General features: G+C 37.8%; 1 protein-coding gene across 10 annotated transcripts in view; it reads left to right on the top strand.

Annotated features, from left to right (window-relative positions):
• The window catches only part of Scmh1 (Scm polycomb group protein homolog 1), a 118,288-nt gene that overhangs the window by 69,120 nt on the left and 25,094 nt on the right, over nt 1–24,074 (top strand). For all 10 annotated transcript variants that reach the window (XM_042682198.1, XM_042682206.1, XM_042682241.1 and 7 more), the window contains 2 exons: nt 14,457–14,686; nt 19,035–19,161. In XM_042682198.1, the coding sequence (XP_042538132.1) occupies nt 14,457–14,686; nt 19,035–19,161 (357 nt within the window). The remainder of the gene's footprint in view (nt 1–14,456; nt 14,687–19,034; nt 19,162–24,074) is intronic.

Genomic DNA, 24,074 nt, shown 5'->3' with positions numbered 1-24,074 from the left:
TACTACCACTTGGGCCACAGCTCCACTTCTTGCATTTTACTAGTTAATTGGAGAACTTGCTTTGTACTTCTGTTCTCAGATCTCAGCCTCATGCATAGCTGGAGCCACTAGTGCCCAGCTTGCCTAGAAAATTCTGTTGTTTTACTAGATTATATAGAGCAGTTAGGCAGCTCTGAAGAGCCAGATCTGAGAGTCTGTCCAGTATTTCTGATTGCACACATGGGCTGATAAAAAGCATTACTCACTGTGTGGCTGCTGCTTTCAGAGGAGTGTGTTCACTTCTCTTCTGTGTCTCTCCAGAGACCTTAGGCTTATAATGGAAGATGGCCAGTAGGACCAGGCTCAAAAGGCAGAAAAAGTCCTTTCATGTGGCATTTCCAAACAGGTCATACACCATCATTCCAGCATTTATCATTTCATCCTTCCCTCTAGTAAGCTCCCCTGCCCATCGTTCTACCTCAGAAGGTCCCCCAGTGGATCTTTCCATGATAGCACTTCAGTGGTCTCACTCTCCATTTCCTGGCTGAGAAGCAAGTGATACAATGTGGAAAGAATGCAGTTACACAATTCATTTCACAAAACAAGATGTTCTTTGTATGTGATTCTGTTCTCTTTCTGATTATACTATCCCCTCCATCCTTCCCACCTTGTGCAAATGTTTAAAAATTCAAAGTAAGTTTCAAATGTTCCTTTCTTATGGTAAATAGGGAAAAGTAATAAATTCATTACTATTCCTTTATATACATTGTTTCCACTTATTTTCTTGGTCACTTGAAACTAATTATAATTATTTTCAGATATGTTTTATTTACAGAAAACTGGAGCTTAGGATTTAAGTGATTTATCTGTGTTCATATCTAAGTCTAAAGGGAGAAATCATGGAGATCTTCCAGTAGTGGTAGCTGTTGTTAGGCCAAGAATTGAGTGGTATTGCCCATGTTCCATTCTCCACTGGCTTCACCACTTCCAAACTTTATTTGAAAACCTGGTTGTGGACTTCCAAATCCCTGACAGGAAATACAAAGAAATGGTATGGTATAACATTGCACTGAGTTCTAACCCCAATGGGAGCACATGCTTGTTTTGTCTTTTGAGAATATCATTCTACAAGACAAAGAGTGAAGCTGTACTAGTTCTTTGAAGGGCCTCCCATCTCTTTAGTAACATGGAAATACTAATGTTGGTAATAGGTAGCAAACAACTCCTGACAAATCTCCTGCTTAATTCCAAAGAGACCAGCTCACTTGCCACACAGCTCTACTCTCTAAAGAGAATCTTGCATGCCTGCTGTTCACGGCCTCTCCTGTTCTCTTTCACTAAACTAGTTGAAGTTCTTTGACCTCCCAAAATGATGGATAGGAACTACCAACCTTCCAGCTAATCCAGCATTCTTACTTAGAAAAGGGCCAGAAACTTTTGTTTCTTATTTCTTTTTTAGATCATTTTGAGTGACTTAAAACTGAAAGACACATGTTTTATTTTTTAATCTAAAAAGCAAAGTAGCTGAGCATTGGTGGTTCAAGTTTATAATCCTAGCTACTGAGGAGGCTGAAATCTGAAAATTGAGGTCCAAAACCAGCCCAGGCAAGAAAGTCTATGAGACTCTTATCTCTTACAAACCACCAGAAACCCAGAAGTGGTGCTGTAATTCAAAGTGGTACCGTGCTAGCCTTGAGCAGAAAAGCTCACAGAGTCAATGCCCAGACCCTGAGTTCAAGCCCCAGGATCCTTCCCCCCCCCCCCCCCATCACATACACAAAGTGACAGAATGCTAGCCTTGAGTAAAAAAAGCTAGAGTGTAGTCCTTTAGTTCAAGATCCAATCCAACAAAAACAAATAAATAAAAAGCATTGCTCTGATTTGATGCTGGAGAAGTCACTTTCAGATTGTAGTTTAGCTAGCTTTGCATATATTTTTAACAGGTAGAGAACCTGTCTATGCCATGACGTGCTTATATTTTTACTTAAAATTAGTATATTGCTATTCTGGATTATACAACAGACTCCTATGACTTCATATAGTGTTATTGTCTCTGTCTGTCTTTATACCTGCTAATTCAAATATGAAAGCCAGTGGAAGTTCTGCCTTTGAGTGCACCTGTTGAGCTAAATATACAAACAAGACTTTCCAAAAGTCTCTTCCTTTTTTCTATGAGAAGTAATGTTTATACTTTTAAGGATTTTTCTCTTTTTTGTTATTATAAAACTATACAGGACATGATGATAAAATACATTTTAGAATCGGGAACAGAAAGATAGTTGATAAAATTTTAATCCTAGACTACAGAGGGAAAACTAGAGACAAGAACAGTACAACTAAAATAATAAATCCTAGGCTACAACATGTATAAACAAGTTCTAGCTATCAGGTTACAACAAGCCTAGTCATTGGCTCAGTTAGCTGCCTTTGGAACTCACAATTCTGTGACAAGACAAATAGAGAATTTTAATTGCTAAAGTAGCAACATACAGGAGCTGGGAAGGTGGTTCAGTGATAGAGTGCTTGCCTTGCATGCATGAGGCCCTGAGTTCAATTCCTCAGCACCACATAAGCAGAAAAATCTAGAAGTGGTGCTGTGGCTCAAGTGCTAGAGTGCTAGCCTTGAGCTGAAGAGCTGAGGGACAGCGCCCAGGCCCAGAGTTCAGGCCCCATGACCAACCCTTCCCTCCCCCGCAAAAACGTAGCAACATACAGAGGACTCAACTTTGATGAGTGATTGGAGGTTGGAGGTCAGGGTTCTAGATTAAGGAATAGTTAAAATGATCATGGAGACAGAACGATAGCCAGCAGTGAAAGCAGATGAGTGAAGACAGAGTTTTTGTTTATTTTTAAATTAAAAGTATAGTTGAGGCTGGGTAACAATGGCTCACACTATAATCCTAGCCACTCAAGAGGCTGAGAGCTGAGGATCGTGGTTCAGAGCCAGCCCAGGCTCAGTTAAGTACCAGAAAGCTAGAAGTGGAGCTGTGGCTCAAGTAGAGTGCTAGCCTTGATCAAAAAACTCAGGGACAGCCCTCAGGACCTGAGTTCAAGTCCCAGAACCAGCACACACAAAAAGTATAGTTGACAACCCTTCAAATAATGTTTAAGTGACTAGATTGTAGGGAAATAGAGTGGTAAGGCTAGAGAGGAAAGCATAGAAAGTACACAGCTTCATTTAGAGAACACTTGAAGGAGCTACTTTTCACTCTGTGAGCTCTGAGGGCTTTTGAATGCTTTTACTGAAGAGGGTTTTGTGTTCAAAACCATCCTGTTAACTAAAGGATAGAAGTCATAAGAGGCTAAAGGTAAAAGCATCAGTTTGCCAGCTGTTGCAGTATTCAGTGAGAAACAGCTGTGCTGGGGGTAGGGATTTGTTAAAGAAGCCAACATTTGAGGTCTCAAAGATTATTTTATATCTACTATATTTTATAAACTACCTCTGAAGCACAGAAAATAATGCTAGGCTTTCAGTATAGCATTAATGAGGAACTAAAATTCATCTTTCTTCCATGTCTGCATGAATCCGTGTTAAATAGTACTGACTTAATAGCTTCATCTTTATATTCCCAGAACATGGCACATGGAGGTAATTCAGTAATATTTGTTGAGTGAGATATACCATACTATATTTTCTGATTCCATTTTTGTTTATCCTCACCCAAAGACATTTACTTAATTACAAAAATGAGAGATATCACCAAGTACCAATGGCTCATACCTCTAATCCTAGCTGATCAGGAGGCTGAGATCTGAGGTTCACAGTTCGAAGGTAGCTTGGACAGGAAAGTCCATGAGACTCTTATCTCCAATTAACCACCAAAATGCCAGAAGTGGAGCAGTTGGCTCAAGTGGTAGAGTGTTAGCTTTCAGCAAAAAAACTCAAGGATAGCATTCAGACCCTGACTTCAAGCCCCAGGATTTATACCAAAGAAAGATACCTCAAATCTACTCTTGATTTTAATAGATTAAACACTATTTAACTAGTGTTCTGTTTGTTTTTTAATTTTTGAAAATGAGATGGTCAGAGTTAAGAATGGCATAGGATACTCAACCCTTATCCAGACCCAACATTCATTACCTCTCAGTCTCTGAACACATACACATATGTACTTGGACCACCTCCTGCCCTCCACTCAGCTGCTTTTTCCAATAAACCATAAGTAGGAAGGCTGGTTTCATAGGTGGTCAAGATGCTTCTCTTGTGTCCTAATAAAGTGCTTGCTAGCCCTGCCAGGAGAGTTTAAGGCACAGTACTTAATAGCAAATTCTTTGATCACTGATGAAAACAGCTCCTTATCTATTTTTCCTTTTCACCTTTCATAGTTCTCTAGTTTGGGCCTTAATATGCTATTTCCTCGTTTCATAGTATCTCTCCCCTATCTCTGTCTCTGTCTGTCTGTCTCTGTCTGTCTCTGTCTCTCTCTGTCTCATACATACATATACACACGCACACGCACACACACACACATTCCACCACCACTACCCACTACATACAGTCTCTTTCCTCATTCCAGCTTTGGCCTTGTGATTAATCATTTGTGGTAACTGATTTTTATTCACTCATCTCTCCAACTCTTCTCTCTATTGTGTGCTTATGATACATAAATAGAAATAGTAATATGGAGAAATATATGGTACTATATTATGAAAGAAAGAATTTAATTCTAATTCTGTCTACCTAATGGACAACCAAAAGAGTATCTTTTGGCTATACTATTTTCTAAATAACTTTTAGATTTCTAGGGATGATGAATAGTTAGTCAAATAAATGAGTATAAAATTCACAGGGAACTCAAAACATAGAGGTATCATTTTTCTCAGTATATGGAGAGTATGTAGACATGAAAACCTATAGAACAGGGTAAAAAAGGATCAGAGCTGAGCCAGAAGCTGAGAATTAAAGCCTGCCAACACACACACACACACACACACACACACACACACACACACACACACACACACACACACACACACACACACACACACACACACACACACACACACACACACACACACACACACACACACACACACACACACACACACACACACACACACACACACACACACACACACACCCTGAGAAGGCCTGGTGAAAATGAATTGAAAACTGAGATATTTTAGAAGGAGGATAGAGCAACTCCTGTGCAGCCTGTGTATTAATGGAAAACAGAGATGGTTTTCCTTTCAATGTGTTCTTAGTAAGAGCAACTTCACTGGACTAGTGGGGCTGAAAGACAATTTCAGAAAGCTAAGGAGATAACAGATGACATATAGAAAAACTGACAATAGGTCAGTACTTTTAGAAATCTTACCATGTGTACTTGGTAGAATGGTACCCAAAAATATCAATATCCTAATCTCTGGAACCTGTAAATAAGGCAAAGGAGATTTTGCATACGTTATTATTGTTAAAACTTTGAAACAGGAAGATAATCATAGATTTTCCCAGTGGGCCTTATCTGAGCCAGTAATCTTTATGAACAGCAAAATCTTGTCCCATGCCTCTCTTCCAGATACCTATTGCTGCCTTTCATCTCTGCCTATTACCAGCTCCTGTCTTCACTAATTCCAGTAGCAAGTTTATGTGCATTAAAACAACTCATATCTTTCACATTCCTGGAAATAGATGTGACTTAGGCAGTTCATAAATTTGACTATACTTGCTGTCTTATTGGGAATATATAAAGCTTGTAGATTTTGCTGGCAAGCTTTCAGTGTAACATTTATCATGTGCCAACATCAATGCATACTGACTTGTAAAATCCCCTATTTAAAATAAGTATAGATGTTTCTTAAAAAAATATTATTGGAAACCAGTAATGTAAGTTCTGTTGCTGAATTTTATTCTCAGTTTCCTAGATGATTTTTGAGGAACTAGTACAGTAATAAAATGAAAGTTTTTGAGGGCTGGGAAGTTGGCTCAGTGGTAGAGCGCTTGCCTTGCATACCTGAGGCCCTGGGTTCGATTCCTCAGCACTACATAAGCAAAAAGAAAAAAGCCGGAAGTGGCGCTGTGGCTCAAGTGGTAGAGCGCTAGCTTTGAGCTGAAGAGCTGAGGGACAGCGCCCAGGCCCAGAGTTCAGGCCCCACAACCGGACCCAAAAAAAAAAAAAAAAAAAAAAGAAAGTTTTTGAATGTCAATAATAACTGACTAGAAGAGAAAAACAAAAGATAAACACTCATTTATAACAAAAAGATGAAGGAAACTTGGCAGATTATGTGGTGTGTGTGTGTGTGTGTGTGTGTGTGTGTGTGTGTGTGTGTGTGTGTGTGTGTGTGTTCACATGTCCTGAGGGTTGAACTAAGGTTTTTTAGTCTTTACCTCCTGGTTCTATTTAAGTCTGATTCTTTTAGTATCTATTTATTTAATTTCCCAGTCTCCTCCTCTGTTTATCCACTTCATTTCTCCTCTAAACTACTTTGGTCCCTTTCAATCTTAAGGGATGCAAGGGGTCCACAGTCCACTTTTGATAGCTGCTTCTGAATTAAAATTGGGTTCCAGGGAGCCAAAAATTTGTTTGCCTATCTTACTTAGGAGGTGACATCCAAAAGCCAGATGATAGGCTGCAATTGCCTTAAACTTCAATCCTCAGATCTCAGATTCCTAAGTAGATGGGATAATAGGCATGCCCAGTTTGGGGAACACGTTTGGTAACATTTCCTCATCCCCAAATTTTTCACTTTTCTGCCAGTCCTGATAGTTGTCCTTGATCATTTCTGAACCACGAACTGCCTGACTTAGTGAGTTGTCACCATTTCATGATAGCACTCCCCAAATCAGCCAACCCTCACAGGCTGTGGCTGGGTCCTCAGTGACACCCTTTGCACTTGGTTCACCTTGGAACCAAGTCCCAGTATCTAGGACTTCTTCCATGCTGGGAAGAAGAAACACCTCTGTATATGCATAAAAAGAAATGTTTCAGATCCCCAAGTTGGCTCATTTGTTGATTTGGCTGATTTAACTTTTTCATGAAGAATTATTTCCATTCTTACAGCTTCATGTGGTTTAGAACACATGATTTATTGTATCTCTAATAAGAGCCAGTCTTGCTTTTTCTCCTTCCTACCTTCTTTCACCTCTTCTTTTCTTCTTTCCTCATTCCCTCCCTTTGTTGCTTTTTTTTAACGTTATTTTATTATCTTATACAATCATTTTCTTTATTCACTCTGATACCATCTCCCTTTCTTTTTGTTTCTTATACAAACCGAATTCACTGTTTCCTTTAGGCCTTCACATCTGGGTTTTCCTCTGCCCTAGATCCATGTATGCTTGATTCTTTCTCATGTCAATTTCAGCTCAGTAGAAACTTTCTTTGCTACTCTACTCCTGGTTTATATGGTATAACTGACTATGTAATATATTCTCACTACTTATTATTTGACTAAAAATATGGAATGATAGAAAAGAGCAAAGACATCTTTGATTCAAATTCTAGCCTTGCCTCTTAGGTAACCTTGGCCAAGTTACTCAAGTTTAAGAGAGATACTACATATCCTTCATAAGCAGACTTAAAAGTTCATTTTTTTAACTGCCAGTGTATACTCTTCTGATGTAGCCCAGTACATGTTAGTAACCAATGAGGATTTTTCATTCTTCCCTTGCACATAGTACGATGCCTCTTTCTTTCCCTTTTTTTTTTTTTTTTTTTTTTTTTGGTGAAGGGAGGGATTGCGGGGTGGGGGGGTAGTCTTAGGGTTTGAACTCTGAGCCTGGGTGCTGTCCCTCAGCATTTCAGCTGAAGGCCAATGCTCTACCGCTTGAGCCACAGTCCACTTCCAGTTTTCTGGTGGTTTATTGGAGATAAGAGTCTCACGGACTTTCCTGCCCAGGCTGGCTTTGAACCGTGATCCTCAGATCTCAGCCTCCTGAGTGGCTACAATTACAGGCATGAACCATGAGCCACCAGTGACCAATTGATGCCTCTTTCATAGCAGGTCTTCAGTAAAACTAAGTTCCTTTTCAGCAATATGAATTCATCTTTGGAGAAGACCTGTATATAAACTATGCTCCCTCTATTCATGGTCTTAATAGTTTATATCTATCTTTAGTGACATTATTAGCCATTATCAGGATCAAGAGAATGAAAATTGGATAATGCACACCTATTTGCATAGATCAAAAGAAATTTGACAAGGAGGGGAGTCCAATTATATCTTTTGTGCTGCAACAGAATCCAGTACTAAAGTTAGAAGATGCTTTAAATGCTATGTGAACTGTTCTCAAGCTGACCACAGTGTCTCTTCTAAACTGTATCTGCTTCTTCTAATGGACTTAAGCCACACAGAACTACCCCACAGGTCTTCATATAAACCTACTCTCACCACTGTCCTCTGTCCATGGGGTCCCCTCTGTCTAAGGCACTCTTATCCCCACCTCCTTTACCCATGCCTTCTTATTACGAAGTCATTCATTCTTCAGAGATGGGTTAAAAGCCATTTCAGATATGGCTTGATAGCCTCACTTGTCTTTCTACCTTGTCCCTTCCCCTTCCCTTGCAGACAGTCATTTCTCCTCTGGATTCTTTTAACCCAGTGTATAATAAATGCATTTAGCAATACTGCTAACTCTGTTTCAAAACATGTGATACATTTCACCTAATCAGAAAAGTTGCAACAGTAATACAAAGAATTCCCCTATGCCTTCTAGTAGGAGTCACCAAATATTAACATGGCATCCATTTACACTACTATTCTCTCAATGCATAATACATTTTCTCTGAACCATTTGACAACTTACACACATATTCTTCACTGCTGATAGTATGTGTTTTCTTAAAAAGGCATTCACTTACGTTGGCATAATGCTGATTTTATAATCAGAAATTTAATATTAAAGTAGTAGACCTTATTTAATATCAAAGAATAAGTAGACCTTAGCTATTTAAACCAGAAAATTAATGTTAACAATAATTCATATTAATAATAATCTTTAAGCTTTATAGTTTGCCAGTTGGACCCAATATTGTAATGTCTTTAGGAAAACAAAATCCTGGATCATAAATTGTATTTAATTATAATGTCCCTTTAGTTTCCATTCATCTGGATCAGTTATTCATCTTTTTAATATATGTTTATAAATATATATTCTACAAATTATTCTATAGATTGGCTCTCAGTCTGGGATTATTTGATGTTAACCCATGATTAGATTAAGGCTATAGTCAGATTAAGGCTATTAAAGCATTTTGTTTAGAGATACAAGATTCCTCTCTGTCTCATTACTTCAAAGAGTACCGTTAATTCTTTGAATCAGGCTGTGTCTGCCAAGATTTTTCACCACATAATTACGTTTCTTCTTGTAGTTAATTATGAGAAATACTTTGAGATAATAGATGTTCTAATCCTTATTAAACTTTCACCCTTTAGTTTTATAATCTATTGGTGGATCTTATTTGAATCAATTATTTCCTAATTTCTCATTTTGTATATATGTGTTAATCTGGGTTCTGTATTAAATTTTTTTTACTATAATTTGTTTTGATACTGAAACTGTCTCACATTTAGTCAATGGAAGCCCCTTGAAATTGGCCAGTATGTCTTTTTGTCATGACCTCATCCTCTCTTGAGTGTCCTGTTCATTCCTGATGAAGATATTCAGGCTTACCTTGTACCTTCCAACATAGAGTAAACAGTGATTGATATGCAAAATTCTGCCACCAGGATTGTGCCTGCTCTAGTTTGTTTGGCAAACTAAATGCTTAGAATTCATCAGATTTTCAACTAATGTGGTCAAACTAATTAACACATAAATTCTATTCCTTGGACTCCCACCAATCAGATTGCTTCTTAGGTAACATGACAATGTGTGTTGTGAAAACTCCAAATCTTAAAATCATGCCCAGTTCTGCCACCGTCACTTCTCTGAGGCTTACTTTCCTCATTTATCAAAGAAGGTGAGAAATGGCAGCCTCTGCAAAATTATCACAGAGAATTTTAAGAACTTTCTTAAAAAAATACATGGTTTTTTTGGTGATACTAGGATTTGAATTTTAGGCCTTGTCCTTGTTGGCAGGTGCTGGATCAGTTAAGTCACATATCTTCAGCCCTTTTTGCTTTATTTTTCAAATAGGATCTTACTTTTTGTGTGTGGCCAACTTTAGACCAATAAATATCCTCCTACTTAGCGTCTCCTACATAGCTGAGATGACAGTGTGTGCTTCCACACTAGGCTTACTGCTTGAGATGGAGTCTTGCTAACTTTTCCCAGGCTAATCTTGAACTGAACATCCCTCAATTTCTGTCACCTGAATAGCTGGGACTATGAGTATGAATCACTATGCTCAGCCTCAAAATATTTTTGATGAAAAGTATAATTCTGTCAATATTAGTATCATCAAATGTGTTAGTCATTATTCCTATCTTTTGTCTTTCTCTGAAGATAGCCATTAAATTATTTTATTATTGACATTTGGAAAACTAAAGAAAGATTGTATTTAAATGACAAACTCAAGGTCAGATCATTAAGGAAGGAAAACCAGAAATAGATCTGTGATCTCTTGATAGCATTTTTTTCTCAACTAGGATAATTAAATTAGAATGTAACAAGGCAAATCAAGGGTACCCAATAAGAACTTCCAAATCATTGAGTCCCTCAGGATACTTGAAGAAAATCTATTTATTAGGTAGCTTTTAAATTAGCATGAAGCCTAATCCCCATGCTGCTCACATGAGACCTGAAAAACCTGATTTTTAGGAACTATTCAGTCTATGTAATTGGTTGGTTTCTTTTGTTCATGTCTTTCAGGCCAGAGAGGGCAACTTCTTTGTGCCAATTGGTATTATGGACTTTTATGTATAGCCTTAAAGGAAACAGAAGCAAAACTGTTTTCCAATCACTAGAATTTGTGAGTAATGTCCTATTATGTTCTTTTATTACCTGTTTCCACTTTTATTTTACAAAGATGTACTGGATGCCAACTGAGATGGCATCCAGTGTGGCATACACCTTGTTGTGTGACCACAAAAACTCCAAAGTGAATAATTTACTACTACTCAGCATCTATTTCATGGTCTATTATGGAGAAATATGGAACAGTCTTGGGGTTTACAATAACTAGTTTAAAGTGAGATCATTTAATTTGTTCAGTTGTTCTGGCTAAAGTGTGAAATAGGTTGAAAGTTGAGTTTAACAGGGTTGAGTTTCTTTCTAAGCAAGTGTCTTGGAAGATGAGAAGGACAAGGAAGTGATTGTAATTATAAATGAGTGGTTCTCAATCCCTTTGATCTTAGGGAACTTTTATATACTTAAAGCCTTCAAAGAGCTTTTATTTGTTAAGCTAGCACTGGTGGCTCACACCTGTAATCCTAGCTACTCAGGAGGCTGAGACTTGAGGATTGCGGTTCAGCCTGAACAGCAAAGTCCATGAGACTCTTTATCTCCAATAAACCACCAGAAAACCAGAAGAGTCGTGGTGGCTCAGGTGGTAGAGTGCTCACATTGAGGTGAAGAGCTGAGGGACAGTGTGTCCAGGCCCAGAGTTCAAGCCCCACAACGGACAAAAAATTTTTTTTAAAAAATTAAAAAAGAGCTTTTGTGAATTATATCTGTCCATATCATCATAGTAGAAATTAGAACTTAGTAAAAATGAATCTGTAAGCACATATTCCATGGAAACAGCCAAATGTTCATGAACAGATAAACAAATAAGTTGGTATATGCATACAACAGAATTCTGAATTTAAAAGAAAGACAAGAGACTGATAAATTCATGCCATTTGTAACACTATGAGTGAACCCAGAAGACATTTTGCTAAATGAAATAAGGCAGCTACAAAAGGACAATACTAGCCAGGAACCAGTGTCTCTGCCCTATAATCCTAGCTACTCAGGAAACTGAGGAGGCTGATTTCAGAAGATCTGTTCAAAGCCAGCCCAGAGAAAATCTTTTTCTCCAGTTAGTCAGAAAAAAATCAGAAGTGGAGGTAGAGTTGTAGAGTACCAACCTTGAGCAAAAAGCTAAGCAACAGTGAAAAGCTCTGAAGCTCCAGTACCAGCACAAAAAAAGACTACTACATGATTCTGCTTATATGAAGTATCTAAAATAGAATGCATACAAGCAAAATCTAGGATGACAGGGGCTGGAAGTAGATAATGGAGAATTATTGCTCATTGAGTATATTTCAACCATAAGATCAATAAGATAACAAGTACTAAAAATCTTCTGTACATAGTGCCTATACTTAATGATGTGTATTATACACTTAGGCTTTTGCTAAGATAGAACTTATGTTCTTAAGAGAAGAACAGTGAAAGAGAGAAAAAGACAGAGACAAAGGAGGAAGAAACACAAGGAAATTTTTAGTGGTGTTAGATTAACGTACATAGTCTCTGGAAAGTTCTACTTGGAAAAGATGAGTATACAAAGGAAAAATAATGTTTAGTGTTGAAAGGTTTCTAGGACCCAGACTATGCTCTGAGAACTACTAACTGTATAATTTTTCCAATTTTTTTATATGTTAGAAATTGGACCTAGGGGCCTCATACACACTAAGTATATATGTACTCTGCCATTGAGCTACACCTTTATCTTATATCCATTTTATTAGTAGTGGACTTTTAGATAAGTTCAAATTTTCATTTATTATAAATACTTTTCCTGTGGGTATTCTTCTACATAATGCTACATAATGCTAATGCACATGTATAAGAATGTCTCTGGAGGCTGGGAAGGTGGCTTAGTGGTAGAGTGCTTGCCTTGCATGCATGAGGCCCTGGGTTCAATTCCTCAGCACCACATAAGCAGAAAAAGGAGGAAGTGGCCCTGTGGCTCAAGTGGTAGAGCGCTAACCTTGAGCTGAAGAGCTGAGGGACAGCGCCCAGGCCCAGAGTTCAGGCCCCACGACCGGACCCAAAAAAAAAAAAAAAAAAAGAATGTCTCTGGGGTAAGTGTGCTTGCACATGCCTTCAATGGTCATTTTTCTCTATTCTCATGGGCACACCTAAGTGTGGAGTTGGGTCTTACAGCTCAATAATTTTCTAGTGACTTAGATTCCCATCAGTAATTTTGAGTTCTGAATAATTTCATCATTATTAGGTATTGTCAGTTATTTTAATTTTGGTGGTTTTTGTTGGAGGTACAGTTCTAATTTATGGGGGGGGGGGGTTTGTTTTGTTTTATTTTTGTGTGTCGTGGGGCCTAAACTCTGGGCCTGGGTACTGTCTTTCAGCTCTTCAGCTCAAGGCTAGAGCTCTACCGCTTGAGCCACAGTGTCACTTCCTACTTTTTCTGTTTATGTGGTGCTGAGGAATGGAACCCAGGGCCTCATGTGAGGCAAGCACTCTACCATTGAGCCACCTTCCCAGCCCCTAATTTATGTTTTAACAAACTTTTCAGCAACTTTTATTTGCTTACTGATTATTTGTACATTAATTTTTGTGAATATCTCTTCAACTCTTGTCTATTTTTAAGTTTTAGGCTGTCAGTCTTATTATGATTTTTAGTTATTTATATTAATCTAGATGTGTTTTTTGCATGTTTTTATTTTCTTAAATATTTTGATGAAGAATTTTTGTTTTTTATTTTCTTTGTTTTTTAGTTCTGGGATTCATACCTAAAACCTAACACATGGTAGACAAATATTCTGTCACTAAAGCCACATGTCCAGCTTAGAATTTTTTTCCTTTTAATAAAGTTAGATATATAATTTCTCTTTCATAATTTTAGTGTTTTTGTTTCTTGTTTAATAAATCTTTGCCCCTACCTTGTTCTCTAGTTAGGTCTATGTCATTTCCTCTCATCTACCCTCATGATCTATTATTCTTGGTTAGACATACATCAATATTCAGTTTTCTCATGAGAGTTCCTCCCTGCCTTTGCATCTGTATTCTCACAAGCTTTTGTCCTTGTTTTCCTTTTGGGAGGGACTCAGAAAGTTCCTTTTTGAGATTTGAACTCATGGCTTCTCTCCTTGCTAGGCAAACACTCTGCAAATTGAGTCTTTTTCCCCCCTGGCCTATTTGTTATCTTGATGATTGCCATCCTGACTAAGGTGAAATGGAATCTCACTGTTTAGATTAGCATATCCTTTATGACTAAGAATTTGAACATTTCTCCATGTGTTCATTGACCATTTTTACTTCTTTCAAAAACTATTCAGCTTATCTGCCCATTTAATAATTAGGTTATTAATTGAGATATTTTGGTGTTAAATTTTTTTAGTTCTTTACATATTCTGAATATTATCTGATTAGTAACTTACAAAGATTTTCTATTTTATGCTTTAAATTTAATGTTTTTAATTTTAATGTTTTCATCCCATATCTGCTAGACAGATAATTTAAAACTTTCAATTGTAGACAATGTAAATTAAATTTTCTTTTGCTGTTGTCTAAACAGTTAGGTCAAAGGCCAGAAAACTAGCTTCCTGGGATGTAACTACTCATGCCAGAGCACAGTCATTTTATTTTCTTCTTTGGGGGGACAGGAATGCAGAGAGATGAAGAGGTGATAGAATGAGTCTTTTTCTTGCAGTTGTGATTCCAAAGAATCCCTATCCAGCATCTGAAGTGAACTCTGAGAAGCCCAGCATCCACAGCAGCAAAACTATCTTGGAGCATCAACCAGGGCAGAAGGGACGTAAACCAGGAAAGAAGAGGGGCCGAACACCTAAGACCCTTATTGCCCATACCATCTCTACCCAATCCAAGTCAACTGAACCTTTGAAATTCCCAAAGAAGAGGGGCCCCAAACCTGGCAGTAAGGTAGGTAAAAATGCACTTCCCAGAAAAGTATAAGGGGTTAGAAAAGAGTAATTCACCAGGCTCAGGTGTCTCACACCTATAATCCTAGTTCATGGTTTGAAGCCAGTGTGGTCAGGAAATTCTGTGAGACTCTTACCTCTAATAAACTACTATAAATCTGGAAATAGAGCTGTTGCCCAAGTAGTAGAGCACTGTCCTTGAGCAAAAGAAGCTCAAAGATAGAGCCCAGGCCCTGAGTTCAAACTCAGCACAAAAAGGGGGAGTAATTTATATTCATATCCATTCATCTTTAAAAGAGCCCTATTCTACCTCCACATGATTTTAAAAAGACTACCTTAGTTTATCATTTCTTCCCAGTACCTACATATAATTTGGTAATATTAGAAAAAGGAGAGTAGTGATAGGAAACAAATTTTGACTTGAAAATTATATAACTTCCATAGATAGAAGGCCCTGCTTCTAATTAACTTTCCCAGAGTAGATGCCCAGCAAATAGAGGAAATTAATTCTTTGAATGTGTTTATTTTTGCTATCCCTACCTCCTCTTCTTAAAAAAAAATACTACCTATTTAGTGTCAGACTCTATATTAGATGTCAATACTTACATATCATAAGATCTCAGAATTCTGGGAGACAGTGTTAACATTATTTTATTAAGTAAATTAGCAGATACAGGAAATATTTTTCCTAATGAGTGGCAAATTCTACATCCATTGCTTCCCAAATCTTTTATCTCCAAGGTCACTGCTGCCCTACTACATGTTCACTCTTAAGCAATATAACACTTGTACTGGGAAAGACTGATGAATCAAGCCTTACTAAACATGAACTTAGTCATGCTAGTTTTCATGAGTATCTTCTCTAAGAAAAACATTGGTGTGAAAAGGTTTCTCAGTAGCATCTCTAAGACTTCTTTAACATCACCTCCTCCACTCACTTCCTAACTATAGAGACTTCTTGAAATACCCTTCTTGAACTAGAATATTTGTGTTTTGGTGTGGAAATGATGCCTGGTTTTCTGTGGGCAGTCAGTTTCAGTATCATATTCTTCAGGACTGGTTAGTTGACTGGTTTGTTGATCTGTTTTGTTCATTTAGTAGTCCTATCTTCAGTGCTCATAGAATATAAGCTTCTCAAGGTCAATACCCCAATCTTTTCCTTTTCTTTTTTTTTCTTGACTACACTATATCTCAGTCTTTTAGATTATCAGTATACACAGGACGGATGGATGGTTTTAGGGATGGATAATACCAATCCCAGTTGTCTCTTATTTACTGACTTGGAATTCTCAATGTTACTTTCTCCTATATAATATATAATGATGTTTCTTATCTAGTACCACTATCCCTAAACCCAGTTTTGAGTCATTTTTATCTCTGTTAGACTCCCCTCTTTCTCATGTTGTGTAGAAGTTGAGTGTACTAAGGATGCTAAGGCTAGAAAAAGCATGATTTTGATTATGTAGACACATAATGAATGTAATCAAAAGATGGAAAAAACATATCTGAGAAATTCTAAAGACAGAATCAGAACCAATAAACAAATTTAAATTACAGGTCTTGCTCTCAACAAAGAAGGATCAGTTAGCGCTATCTCAACATAGAAGGAACAGTTAATGAGTCCCTGCTACTAGAGAAATTTTATCAGGAACTAGATGACTCTTTAGGAGTAATATTTTCATAAAGAGGGAGGTAGAAGTACTGGCTGGATAGCTAGATTAAATGGCTGTTAAGACTTCAAAACCTAAAAACTTCGATTATTACTGCTTCTGCTATACTCCCCCCAGAGTATCCTTTGCCCTTGTATTAGTATGCATTAGCAATATGAGGGGGGATTTCATAATGAGATTTCCACTCATGTACACATTCTTTTTTCTTATGTGTGCCCCCACAATTTCAAGAAATTTCATCTATTTGAATAGTATCAATTCACACTTTCATGAAAGAGCCCAAATCTCTCACATTAATACCCCCCCAATAGTCCCGACTTTTCTTTCTCCTCCCCTACTTTCCTGTTGATCAACAACTTTCATTTTTATGCTGTTTTTTATGCTGTTTTCTATATACAGTTGCAGTGTATCTCAAAATTATTTACTTGTTTTTCCCTCCTAGTCTTTCCGTCCTTCATGAAAGCAGTCATCATTCTTACCATATCCTGTATTTTGTGTACTGGCATTTGAATGATTCCCCTTCCTGTTATTTTGCCTAATTCCATAAAAGTATGTGCCTTCTGTGTAGCCCATGATTCTTTACATTCTTTTTTGAAGCAAAAAGGAAGACTTTTGAAGCCAGGCAGATTTAGTTTTAGGTCTTATCTATGTTTGTGGCCACTTATGTGATCTTAGGAGAGCTTCGTTGGGTCAGTCTCTATGCCTCATTTTTCTCCCGTATAAGAACAGGATGAGGTAAGCTGCATGCCAGTGGCTCACACCTGTAAGCCTAACTACTTTCAATATTGAAATCTGAGGACTGCGGTTCAAAGCCAGCCTGGGAAGGGAAGTCCATAGGATGTATCTCCAATCAACCACTAAAAAGCTGGAAGTGGGGTTGTGGTTCAAGTGATAGAGCACTAGCCTCAGACACAGCAGTTCAGGAACATGGCCCAGAGTTCAGGCCCTAAGATCAGAAAAAAAAGAAAAAGAAAAAATAGAGATGAAGTAATGTGTGAAGAGCTACAAAACATGAAAGGTCACCTATCTCAAACTGTAATAATACTTTTCATCTTTCTGCTTTCTTTCAAAATACTCAGGCACCTAACACCAGACTTGCTCCTTCAGAAACTGAAATCTTGCCACAAACTGATTGAAGTTTAACTATAATTACCATATTGCCACAAACTGATTGAAGTTTAACTATAATTACCATATTGCCACAAACTGATTGAAGTTTAACTATAATTACCATATTTTTCACCCAAAAATGTAAGCAGTCATCTATTTCTAATGAGGGTTTACAACATGGCCTTTCCTAGGCAAGGCCATCTGATATATGCCTGTTGCCATCAGTGTGATCTCCTTATACTGTGTCCACAGAAAGCAGATTTATATAGCTCCTGACAGTAGACCGTATATGAGACACTTAATGAAAGGCACTTAGTTAATTCCTGTGATAATTGTGGTAGCTTTGCATTCAGAAAGGCTCTTAAAAAAATGTTTCTTGGGCTGGGCACCAGTGGTTCATGGCTGTAATCCCAGCTACTCAAGAGGCTGAGATCTGAGGATCACGTTCAAAGCCAGCCCGAGCAAGAAAACCTATGAGACTTTTATCTCCAATAAAACAGTAGGAAACCGGAAGTGGCCCTGTGGCTCAAGTGGTAGAGCGCTAGCCTTGAGCTGAAGAGCTGAGGGACAGTGCGCAAGCCCAGAGTTCAAGCCCCATGACCCACCAAAAAAAAAAAAAAGTTTCAAGACCTTTCTTCCCAATATTGCCTTGAATAGCATAGATTTCTCTCAGGTTCTCTTTATTACTCCCCTATTATTGATTATCTATTTTGTATGCTTCATGAAAAACTTGTATTAATACAGATTCAAACCCTTAAACAGCTTCAGGCTAATAGGGGCACCAAAATCTGAACGTGTATTGACAGTACATCGACAAATGGAATAAACAAAGTACTATGAAGGAGTTATCAAAGAAGTAGTAGAGGAAAACTTAGGGAGGCTTCCTAAATGAACAGAAATTTGTAAAGCAAATAAAAGAAGCAAGGGCATAGACTGAGCATGACTCAAGAAATTGAGTGCTTCCTACTAAGCAAGAGACCCTGAGTTCAAACCCCAGTACCACCACACAAAAAATAAATAAATGAACAAGAACAGGAGAGACAGTTTAATCCTGTGAAGGTATGGGCCAGATAAAACTGTACTTCATATTTCTAGAGAAATAATATAATTAGAAATTATTAGAGTGGGATGTTTAAAGGGAGGGCAGGAAATAAGCTGAAAAGGAAGTAGGCAGAAGAAAGTATTTTATAGAGTTATGAGGGACATTTCCATTTAAAGAGAAACAAAGTATAAAAACATACCATATGTTCTCCTTTTTTATTTTAATCCACCCAGTTTATTATAAAGGATCTCAAATTTTATATGGTAATATTAAATGTTAATGCACTGTAAAAGTGCAGTAAGCTCCGTCTTCAGAAAATCAGCATTGTGTACATAGATTCAAAAAATGTTAAGCATTCACTGTATATATAACTTTGAGCAAGTTGCTGAGTGAAAAATAAAGATAAAATGAAGTTATACCTACAAATACATTTTTATATCATAGGTGAATTAATTACTAGAAATAGAGGAATTAGATGGCAAATTACTGATCACAGGTAGCAAACTTTTCCCCATCCATTTTAACAGAGGAAACCTCGGACTTTGCTGAGCCCACCACCCACTTCACCAACAACCAGCACCCCTGAACCGGATACCAGCACTGTCCCCCAAGATGCTGCTACCATCCCCAGCTCAGCCATGCAGGCCCCCACAGGTAAGAGAGGCTGGAACTAGCTACAACAAGCCCCAAGCCCCAGTGACTTACACTTCCTCTTGTCTTTTACCTGAAACTTAACCCCTGCAAATTTGTAAACCTAGATGCAGTTTTTCTCTAAATGTTTTGTCTTTGGCATTTGAAAGAGTCTTAGAGAAACTTTCATTCTATCACAACAATCAGAAGCTTGGGTAAGTGTTCTTCTGAGGAACTGGGGCCAGCTGGGGAGAAAAGAGGAAGCACCTGGAGCTCCCTGACCCAGTTTAGAATATTACTCATTCTGCCCAGTTAGGGGTACTCTCAATGATCCCTTCTACCATCCAGTACCCTTCTAGCCTTCCAGTAGTCCTGTCATGATTCAGATATGTATGAAACTCTTCTGACTGAGGACAGGGGATAGTACTGGGGTTTAAACTTAGGGCTTTGCTCTTGCTCAGCAGGTGTTCTATCATTTGAGCCATTCCTCCAGCCCCTTATACATTGGTTATTTTCAAGATAGGGTCTCAGTTTATACCCAGGCCAGCTCAGACTATAATCCTCCTATTTGTGTTTCCCTTTGTCACTGAGATGACAGGAACACACCACTACACCCAACCATTGTGCTTCCCCTACAGCCATTGGTCAAGATGGAATCCCACAAATTTGTATATCCAAACTGTCACAACCCTCCATCTCTGCCTCCCAAGTAGCTACAGGTTACAGGCTTGAGCCACCATGCTCAAGCCCTTCTTACTCTTTTAAAACAATCATTGATGGTGCTAAACATTCAGTGAGAGTGAATTTGATTTTTGAGATCATCCACTAACTGGTTGATTCAAAACAAAATCTGGTAACTGAGTAGGATGATACAAATCTGTTAGAGTTTTATGTATATGTGTGAGTGTGTGTGTGTGTATATATATATATATATATATATATATATATATATATATATATATATATATATCCCCATTTTATAAACTACCTGGGAATATAACTGTAGAAGAACTATGCCTTTAGAATAAATACACATATTTTATATGTAAATTAAAGTGTTTGTGTGTGAAACTTTTCTGAATTATTCTATAGATACTGCACCTTCAGAGATGTCTAAACAACCAGAATGATTCTCAGGGTATTCTTTATCTTAGGACAAGTTAAATAATCTCTACCCAAATCCTAAAATGTTAATCCTAAAAGGGAAGGTCCAGCCATAGTTTACTCTCTAAATAACCTGTAGAAAATAAGTCTGCCTATGGCATGTATGTCCAGCTCTATTAAGAATCCTTTCACATGATTTCTCCACTTATAATCTTGCTTCTAGCTCCAGCCATTTACTGAGTTTGTTTAGGCTAAGAGTGTCATTAGGTTAATGAAGAGAAGACTTTGCCTCCTAAACTCCAAAAATTAGAGAGTAAGGACAGATAAGCACTTTGGTATAAGTACTGATTGCATCTTCCAACTTCGTAACATGCTCCCTCAATGCCTGGTTACCTGCTGATTTAGCCTGTATCATTCTAGATACACCAAGGTGCTGGTGTGCCATTCTAGTAGTTCCTAAAAGACCCACAGCAGCTATCTTACTGTTTCTTTTAATTGATATAACCCTTTTCTGGTTGCCATCACCAGGTTCACCCTCCCATGCACTGAGTCCCACAGTCCAGGGAAAGTGGAAACATTTGCTGTCTATCCCTTTCTCCTACTCATGTTTGGCCATCAGTCTTTAAGGTCATAGTATCACTATCTCTTATTTGAACTGTGGCACATTCTGTGTGATGTTGATATCACATCTGTTCCTCACTGAGCCTCTCTACCTAGGATTAATCCAGGTTACTTGTAAAGTCCCTTTAGTAGCAAAAATAAGAGTGCTTATGGATTAGATGCTATCCACTATCCTTTATGTCATACCTTTTGTTTAACTGTACAAACTTTTTTTTGCCAGTCCTAGGGCTTGAACTCAGGGCCTGGGCACTGTCCCTGAGCTTCTTGTGCTCAAGGCTAGCACTATACCACTTGAAAAAGCCACTTCTGGCTTTTTCTGTTTATGTGGTAGTGAGGAATCGAACCCAGGGCTTCATGCATGCTAGGCAAACACTCTACCACTAAGACACATTCCCAGCCTAACCGTACAAACTTTTGAAAAAAAAATTCAGCATTATACTCATTCATAATTTAAAGGAAAAAAACATCTCTTTCCAAGACTTAGTAATCTTGTAACAAAACAAGCAGACCTCCCAGTCTCAATAGTTCTTATTCTTTTATTTACCTCCATATATCTAGATAACATGTGGTATTGCTAGGAATTTTCTTTTTTGTTTTAGACATTTTTCTTCTGACCACACTCATTTTAGAAGATGAAGGTTTAACTCTCTTTATCTCTTTGCCTCTTACCCACTTGCTCATACTTCCCTAAACAAATACTATTATTTAATGGATCAAAATTTAGTATTTTATTACTATAAAATTAAGTGTTATTCTCAATTGAGCCATGAGGTACACTGTGATAACTTTTCTTTTACTGCATATTTTTGTTTTCAGTGAACTCTTACTGCTTTCTTTGTAATATGTTTTTCTTTGTACTTTCTTATTAATTTTATTAACATAAAACTCTCTTCCTACTGTGCATAACTCTTTCTGTTCAAGTACAATATATATTAGCCCCATATCAAACTGTAGAAGAATAATCTCTTTGGAGGCCTTTTGAGTTTCTTTAGATCCTTTTCACCTTCATTGCCTGGCCCAAGTTTAGCTGCTTACCACACAACAGGCCAATTAAGTCTGGAGACAAGGTGTTGAGGCAGTAAAGGTGACTTTATTCAAAAGGCCAGCTAGATGAGAAGTAGGAGATTCTTATCACAAAACCCATCTTGCTGGGAAGCTGTTCAGGATTGGTTTTTCTAGGTAGTTGCTGGATGTTTCCAGATTGGTGGGTACCTTCTCGAAGTGGGTGGGCCAAGTGATTTACATCTGATCCTTTATTGTCTGAGATGCTTCTGAGTTCTACACAAAGATTTTTTTTTTTTTTTGTCAGTCGTGGGGCTTGAACTCTGGGCTTGGGCGCTGTCCCTCAGCTCTTCAGCTCAAGGCGAGTGCTCTTCCACTAGAGCCACAGCACCACTTCCGGTTTTCAAGTGGTTTATTGGAGATAAGAGTCTCACGGACTTTCCTGCCCAGGCTGGCTTTGAACAGCGATCCTCAGATCTCAGCCTCCTGAGTAGCTAGGATTACAGGCGTGAGCCACCAGCGCCTGGCTACACAAAGATTTTTATTTCCTCAGGATATCCTTGTCACTGAATAGTTTACTCATGTGCAGTTCCTGGCATATTACACAATGGACAGGCTGGAGCTGGAAGCTGCCCTGAGGCCTCTTGCTTATTGCCAGACATCATGACAACATCCTTAATGCTTAGCTTCAATCTCTCTTTTTGGTTAGATTCTTAGTTTGATTATCCCCATGTCTTTATTTTATCAAATAAAGCTTTCTTAGAATTGCATCCTTAATTTTGTATGGCACCTTGTTTTGTTCCCTTTGAATCCTTTCTCTATCCACCACCTCCCCATTCCAAGATTTTTACCTTAGGTTTATGTTGACTTCTCACATTAGACACTTTCATTTATAATTTTTTCTTAAATTATTTACCCAGTGAGTTTCCCCTCTTCCTTTGTCTTTGCTGACTCATTCTAACATAACTGTTACCCAGATGTCATTGCTCAAATATCCATATCCCTCTTTTTTCTTATTCCTATTCTTTGTCATTTTATTAACTTTCTCTGAACTTTCTTCTTTATCTTCCAAACCTTGTATTGAGGTTTTTGCTCCTGCCAGCTTACTTTTAAAATTGTTATTTATTATCCCAAGGGCATTTCCTAAAATGTATTTAGTAGAAACACCAGTCCTGAAAAATGTTGTGCATAAAGAATTCTTACAAACATATAGGGAGTTTAGTCACATTTGTAAAGGTATGTATGTATGTTTATACTAATCCATCAATGCTTAGAGACTTATCTCTTTCATGATCTCTCAATTTTGAATAGATTATTTTTTTTAATTTTTTGTTGTTGTTGGTCGTGGGGCTTGAACTCTGGGCCTAGGCACTGTCCCTCAGCTCTTCAGCTCAAGGCCAGTGCTCTACCACTTGAGCCTCAGTGCCACTTCCAGCTTTTTCTGCTTATGTGGTGCTGAGGAATTGAACCTTATGCATGCAAGACAAGCACTCTACCACTGAGCCACCTTCCCAACCACTGAATAGATTATTTTTTAGAAAGGTTTGAGGTTCACAGAAAAACTGAGTAGAAGGTACAAATATTTCCTCTATACTCCCTACCCCCCATGTATGCAGAGCATCCCTTATCATGAACATCACCCCTGCCCCTGAGAGCTACATATGTTACAATTGATTAACTTACTTGACATGATTAAATATTTCCAAAGCCCATAGTTTGTATTAAGGCTTCCTCTTGATGTTTTATGTTCTGTGGGTCTTGACAGATATGTAAGGACATGTACTAACCATAGTATCATACTCCCTGCCCAAAAAAGTCATCTCGGCATCTCCCCTAACATCTGGAAATCAATGATTATTTTCTTTCTCCATTGTTTTGCCTTTTCCAGAATGTCATGTAGTTGGAGCCATATAGTACATAGCCTTTTCAGATCAGTTACTTTCATTTAGTAATAACCTTTATGTTTCTCCTTTGCTTTTTTTAGGGTAGGGATAAGGATCAAACTTGGGACTTTGTACATGGTAGACAAGTACTCTACTACTGACCTACATCTTTAGCCCCCCTCCCACGTTTGTTTATGGCTTGATAGCACATTCTATAAACATCCATGTGCAGGTTGTTTTAATCAAACTTCTCTAATGACTCATCACGGTGGCTTTATCTGCATTTTTTTGCTTTAGTTATTTATCAAATAGGATCTTGCACATTTT

The sequence above is a fragment of the Dipodomys spectabilis genome, unplaced genomic scaffold, assembly GCF_019054845.1.
Source record: "Dipodomys spectabilis isolate Male_0828 unplaced genomic scaffold, ASM1905484v1 ptg000002l, whole genome shotgun sequence".
In the NCBI taxonomy this organism is placed as follows: Eukaryota; Metazoa; Chordata; class Mammalia; order Rodentia; family Heteromyidae; genus Dipodomys; species Dipodomys spectabilis.
This window is presented reverse-complemented; position numbering and strand designations above follow the sequence as displayed.